We start from the raw sequence: 6,761 nt of genomic DNA on the forward strand, positions 1-6,761 counted from the left end.
CACAACATTTATTTGAAATCAATGCTAGACAGGACATGATTAGGAGATGTGAAAACTAAGAAACCCACAAGGGGCACAACATTGAAATTTATTGAAAACCATGAAAACCAAATCAAATGTTTGTTTAAAGTTTTCCTAAACAAAACATGGTCGATGTTATCCATCTGAAGAAGAAAATGCAATGTTTGTTTGACGGGACATGATGACCCGGAGAAGCTAAAAAACACATCAAGAATTTGACATCAGTGCATAAGTGATTCAAATAAGAGAGATAAAATAGGTAAAATTAAACGAACTGTCTAGAAGCCAACCTTAAAAAGCATGTCACGAACATCTATGAATGGCGTTATTGTCGGATGCCAATTACAACAAGGGCAATCAAATGAGATGCATCTAGAGTCATATCTTGGAAGACATTTTCGTCCGCTAAGACAAAAGTACAAAAGCTCTCTTTTTCTACGGAGAATACATGTTAATTTTACTTGTGCTGGGAAAGCATGGCTTGCAGAGTTGTGTTTATTCTGTTTAGCCTCCTACGCATAACTCTTATATAACAGTATATTGGTGTCCCATGGAGACGTTGTAAAGTAATTGTTGCAGAAACCCGACGGTTGTTGGGTCATTCTGAAAGGAAAGTCACACAAGATGGTCATAAAAATATTTTGCTTGCTCTATTAATACAAAATTTCCGGAGTACTAACACCAGGAATGTAAATGAAGTCAGAGAAGAACTTACATGGAGGTGGTTGATGATGTTGGGATGTCTTAAACTGGCGGGAAGGCAAGTTCTCAAACCATCACGTGCCCTACATTTCAATAAGAAATCTAATCCATGTCATGAATAGATAAGACTCTTAACATCATGTCACATGCAAGTACCAACTATTAATACACCCTCATGCACATGATTAATGTTGGGTTAACCTTGGATTGTGTGAGAGCCTCAGATAACAATGGATAATATATTTTAGCAGCCGTTTTTCGGGTAGCTCAGCACTTCTTTCCAACATGTTCCCCAAAGCACGGCTCACTGAATAAAACCGATTTGCAAAAGCACAGCAATACCTCAACCCATCCTCGTTTATAATAATTCTATGAATAATATATGTGGCAACCTGTATTGTCAAATATATTAACAAGTTCATGACTAATTTCTCAGAAGCATTTAGACATACAAAGGAACGACATCCATATGATATTGCATGGTTGGACAGAATATAAAAATGAAAATAAATTAAATTCGCTTGTGACATTTCTTTTTATTGTTTAAACTATCTCCTCTAAACTCAAATTGCAATCTAGCCGAATGTTCAGTCGAGCTTTGGCTTAGCTTGTCTTGAGAGTAAAAACTACTCGACTTTTGCTTGCAAGTATTGAAATCAAGCTCTAATTTGGTTTGAACAAGAGCCAAGCTAAATAACATTTTTTTTTTATTAAGTAATATGCGTACGAGTTGATTACAATTTATCAGAGCTTGTTCAGAAGAATAACCGAGTTGTATCGAGTTTTGTACAAGTTTTATTATGCAGTAATCAATTATAAAAGAAGGAATTATCTATCCAATAGCCTTGCTCGAGTTACATGCTCAAGTGCCATTGGCTACATGAAAGAACTAAAATTGTAAATAACAGCTGTGAAATAAACTTAAAACAAAATGCTTGAACATGTACAATCAATGAAAGTATTTCACAGTTCTTAGAATTAAGAAATCGCGGCCAGTACTTACTGTTTGTGACAATTCATCGCCCACCTCCATGCAGTGAATGCAATAAATAAATATTTCACTTTGTAGAAGGTAAGTAACGGCTTCTGCATCACCAGTCTTCAGTTGGAAACAAGGAAGAAAATATTGTTAAAAAAAGCAATCAAGCCCATACAGAGAATGGATATTTCCCATGAAGCACAGACTCTGGATCCTGCATAATACAGGAAATATCTGTGTTCTGATTGGAACATACGTTTACCATGCAATTTTCGAAACAAACTTTAACTATCAATAATCAAATTGGGTGAGAAATATATATCAAGGAACATGGGAAAACAAAGTGCTTAAAGACTACTGATCAAGAGGTTGAAGGAAAGATTACCTTCACTAAGGAACCGATAACACCTAAGCTGGTAAGCCTTAGATGTTCATAAGGTATTTCCTTGTTCGTAGTGGCAAGTAGAGGGAATAGATACGATGGAATTTTAGCTGCAAAAACATCATGAATTTCAATCAGAAGGTCACCATATCCTTAAAAGGCAACCAACTTGTAACAATGCTCAACTCTATCTAACAAGTGAATGTTATTTATATGAAAAGATCATGCAAAGGTGGAAAAATCACATGGTGCATATGATTCAGTTCAATATGTCACCAGAGAGAAGGATTAAAAAATACAACCCCCATATGTTAGTCCAATTGTTCATCCTACTTCTCAATCATGGAATTGAATGATATCATATTGTTAAGTCCTGTTGCTCTTTTTGCTAGTAATGAAACTAAGATGTAAATTGGACTTCTTCTGAATCAAAACAACAGCCGTTCTTTTTGGGATTGTTTAAAATTACCCTTGATAAACGGCATCCTTGTATCTCGGTGAGAAGCCACGCACTGTAAAAGAAAACAATGTATGATCAGTTGTTTCTTAAATTGTAATGAAAACTCCCCAAGCATGGAAGCACATCATAAATAGAAAGAAAGAAAGGAAAAAGGTTAAACATGTTGGACAATGACAGTGTAAAACCTTTGGAAAACAATTTATCGGTTACTTCTTTAGAAGGAATGGTATCCAAAGGAAAAAAATGCTAGTTATGGTTTGATCACTCAAGAGAAACGTCTTCCATATATAAGCCAAAAGTTAGCTAACAGTACATGATCAATGACATGAGAATGATTGAAAAACCTAATAAAAGAGTACACCAGCAAATTGATCTTACATGGAAGAAAAAGAACAATGCAGTGCAGCTAACTTGATTAAATAGTACCAGATAATTATTTTTCTGAAAATGAAAACATGCTGCCCATATATGTATAACTCGTAAAACAAAAAAATGAGCATATCATCTAATCAATTAAATAGGAAAAAACAAAAAGAAAGTAAATACAAGTACAAGATAGTACTGGCGCTATATATAAGCCAATGTAACCTGAAATAGAGCAAGAGCACTGCATACACGATTCGATGCTCTTTGTGTTAGGTTTTCGGCATATATTAAGCGGTATACATCGAGTATTTCCTGAAATAACGACAGGTTCAAGTGTAAACGTCAATCTTGAAATTGAAAGTCAGTTTCAAATACATAGGAAACAAAAGAAAGCCTTGCAAATGGGTGTAATTTAGAATTTAATATATGTCTGTTTTAGTAGTACTGTGTTAATGTATTAGAGAAATAAACAAATTAATTAATGTAAGACAAAGGTGAAATACCATTAGCAAAACTCAGTTAAAGTTTATTGAATGGAAAAGGCAATATCCAGCGGATGGAATGGCTGTGGCATGCCATACCTTTAAGAGCGAGTATATCGTACCGAAAGAATTCCATAACAAGAGAGGTAAATCTTCACGAATTCCCCTACTCTGGAAAAAAAAATAACAAGTTGCAAGTTTAGATTTATCTGTCGTATATAGTGCTGAAGATCAAATTAATCCTAAAAAAGAAAATAGAAATTAATTAAAAAAAATGAAAAACCAATCAAAGAGATGGCAATCCGCCAAAATCCTAAGTTTCAGCTTACTGCATAAACTGACGTTGAATAGTTGAAAAGTTCTTCGAAAATTTGATGGCTTTTGACACATAAAGGAGTGTCAATCAGTAAATTATTAACTACAGATCCTTATGAAATTAACAAGATTATCTTTGTAGATTAGCATTCGACCTTTAAAAGCATCTTTTATATGCATGACTTGATATTCTCTCAGACTATCTATATGGGGTCCAAGATTTCTTAATTTACATAATATTCTATTATTTTCTTTGAACTTTGCTACTGATTGTTTTCACGTCTACTTTTGTTTCCGTTGTTCTTCACTTAGACTTCTAATTTTCATGTTCTATCAACATTAATATCTGAATTGAATTTAGGTGATTTATACTTGGGACTCCAATTAGTAGCAACAAACTACTAAATTTTGTGGGCTGTTTGTGACGCAGGTTCAATCAGTGCATTAATGGGATCCAAATCTCTTCAAATTTTAAGCACTGTCCTATCCTGATAAATTATATAGCTTGTAAGTTTTATTTATTATCACATGCATCTAAGAGGGTTTTCTTGTTCTGAGTACTGATATACATGAAAAGTTCTGCATCAACTTGGAGTATAAAGCTTGCTTAGATCAAGTACAAGAAAATATATATATAGCAACCCTTGATGCAAGGTATTAGAATATTTTCCAAAGCTGATACCAAGATTATGGAAAACAATTACCATGCACCTAGAATCTAACTAGAACAATAACCAAAACCAGCTCAACCATAAAGGAACTTATCGGCAGAACTATACCCATGTCAGACTAGATCTCCTTTAAATGAGGGTAATCTAAAACAGAAAAATCAATAAAATTCGATTAAGGGGGAAGAAAACTTTCGCTTTTATATTGGTTTTTACACTGCTAAAATGGACTCCAAGAAGAAAAAAAATGAAATCCTTTATTAGGAGTACTGTTGCACCCGCAAATTTAAATTCTAGCATTTGTCCAAAACTGTAGGTAATAATCAAATTAATGGGCCACATTGAAGTGATGATCTCTCTAACCATTTATATGCATCTATTTATATTTTGCATTAACAATACGCAACAAATTGGAAAGGAAATGCCCAAATCAGCTAAGTGCGCTATAAAAAGATCATCATGAAAAAAATGTTAAATGGTTCGTTTGTTTGGACTTCGGACACCAAAACAGAATAGGAAAAGCGATAAAAACCTCAAAAAGTTGTATACATTCTTTTCTCTCCCGTTATTTTCTTGGCAACCAATCAACCAATGAGAGGAGTTCTTTATTAGAGTTCTTGCACCCTCAAAATGGCATGTTGTACATGAAAAATCAAACACATTTAGTTCAGACTCTCAATCCGACCGCCTTGCATTCATATTAATTCTTGTTATGTCTGTGAAATGCAAAGTTATAATCAAAAATAAAATTTCATCGGTCTATGATATATATATTTTCTTGGCAACCAATCAACTTAAGAAAGGAGTACTTAGAGTTCTTGCACCCTTAAAATGGCGTGCTGTACATGAAATCAAACAGACTCAGTTGAGACACTCAATCGGCCGACCGATCGACTTGCATTCATAAGAGTTTTTGTTATGTGTATGTGAAATATAGAGTTATATATTCAAATATAAAATATCATCTGTATGATATGTGCTTGAGAATCTTTAATGACAAACGAAAAATACAAGTAAATATCCTTAGTGACTGTTTGTTTGTAGAGAGAAATCATGGGAAAATTAATAAAAGAAATGAAACACCGTACATCAACCATGGATGTAATTCTTCCCCATTATCGTATCCGCAATCAAACATATATCGATCAATGAGAAACATGATGTATTACTGTGTGCTTCCCGGAAAAACAAAACGAAAATAAAAACGAACCTTGTCTAGGAGGTAAAGAGCGCGCTCTCGAGTACTATAATCGTTAAGTTCAAGAATCAAATGCACTATTTTGTCTCTTGGGTCCTCTTGATCATGATCAGAATTTTTGTCAGTGTTGGCTCCGGACGTGCTAGGACCCGCTCCGAACGATGACGGTCTTGGATCTGAGTAAAACCAAGATTCTGGCAGGTTTGCCATTGATATTCCAACTGAAAATCTTGAAAGAATTTACACCCTTTTATCTCCGGGTGTGTGCCTGCGTGTATCTCTTTTTCAGAGCTGCGATACGTAGTGGGAAAAGAAACGTTTGGACTCGGGACTCGTACTGTGTACTACGGACTATGGAGGCCTGTGCCTGGGAGTGAGGTTTTTCGTCTTGCCCTCGTGAGAGTGATAAATCTTTCGAGCAGCGTATTTATAGGATAAAAAAGATATTATTGTACGTTTTCTTACTCAAGTACAAGTCGTCCATGATTGTCGCCGGCTTGAGCCGTAAAATGCCCGATTAGGATTGTTTAAATAGGAAAGATAAAATGACTTAGGTAAAAGTAAAAATTAAATAAAATATTATTAGTTTATTATTTTTTAATATTATTATTATTTAAAAATTTAAAAAATTTAAATTTAAATTTAAAAAAATTAAATTATTTATTATATTTTATATAAAAATTTAAAAATATTATAATAATGAGATAAAATTTGAGATAATATAAGATGGTTTTTTAATCTAAACAGCTTCTATTTCACTAGTTCAATTCTCATATATAATATTCAAATATATATGTGTGAAAATATATTATTGGTGCCGATTGCAGGTACAAGTGGCACATAGCTGCCGTCAACAGGGGCGGAACTGTGTAGAAGGTTGGGGGGCAATTTACTATATAATTTTTACAAATTGAATTTACTATATAAATAATTATATATTTTTTTCAATATAATTAAAATTATCTCTCCAAATTACTCGGTAGCCCCCCCCCCCAACCCAACCCCAAGACTCACGTAGTCCACAAAACGTTTTCTAAAAATTAATATAATATAATCACTATCTACATGACCTTACACTCTTAACACCTAATACTCTATTTGACTTTGTATTATAAAACACATATTACTATATATATATTATCACATTTATTTGTCATCTTTCTCTTCTATACAATCCGTGTCTAATTA

The 6,761-nt window shown here is 33.6% G+C and overlaps 1 protein-coding gene across 2 annotated transcripts; it reads right to left on the reverse strand.

Moving 5' to 3' along the window:
- Positions 1 to 257: 257 nt before the first annotated feature.
- LOC122305610 (CCR4-NOT transcription complex subunit 9-like) lies at positions 258 to 5,978 on the reverse strand. 2 transcript variants are annotated; one of them, XM_043118200.1, is made up of 9 exons: positions 5,586 to 5,978; positions 3,492 to 3,563; positions 3,160 to 3,222; positions 2,554 to 2,596; positions 2,088 to 2,194; positions 1,727 to 1,822; positions 925 to 1,115; positions 737 to 806; positions 258 to 624 (listed from the first exon to the last, which is right to left on the reverse strand). In XM_043118200.1, exons 1-9 carry the CDS (start codon positions 5,781 to 5,783, stop codon positions 547 to 549), a joined length of 918 nt encoding a protein of 305 aa, XP_042974134.1. In that variant the 5' UTR covers positions 5,784 to 5,978; the 3' UTR covers positions 258 to 546. The 2 variants fall into 2 exon arrangements, with proteins under 2 accessions (XP_042974134.1, XP_042974133.1); XM_043118199.1 differs by having other exon boundaries at positions 3,133 to 3,222.
- Between the last annotated feature and the right edge of the window lie 783 nt (positions 5,979 to 6,761).

The sequence above is a fragment of the Carya illinoinensis genome, chromosome 3, assembly GCF_018687715.1.
Source record: "Carya illinoinensis cultivar Pawnee chromosome 3, C.illinoinensisPawnee_v1, whole genome shotgun sequence".
NCBI lineage: Eukaryota > Viridiplantae > Streptophyta > Magnoliopsida > Fagales > Juglandaceae > Carya > Carya illinoinensis.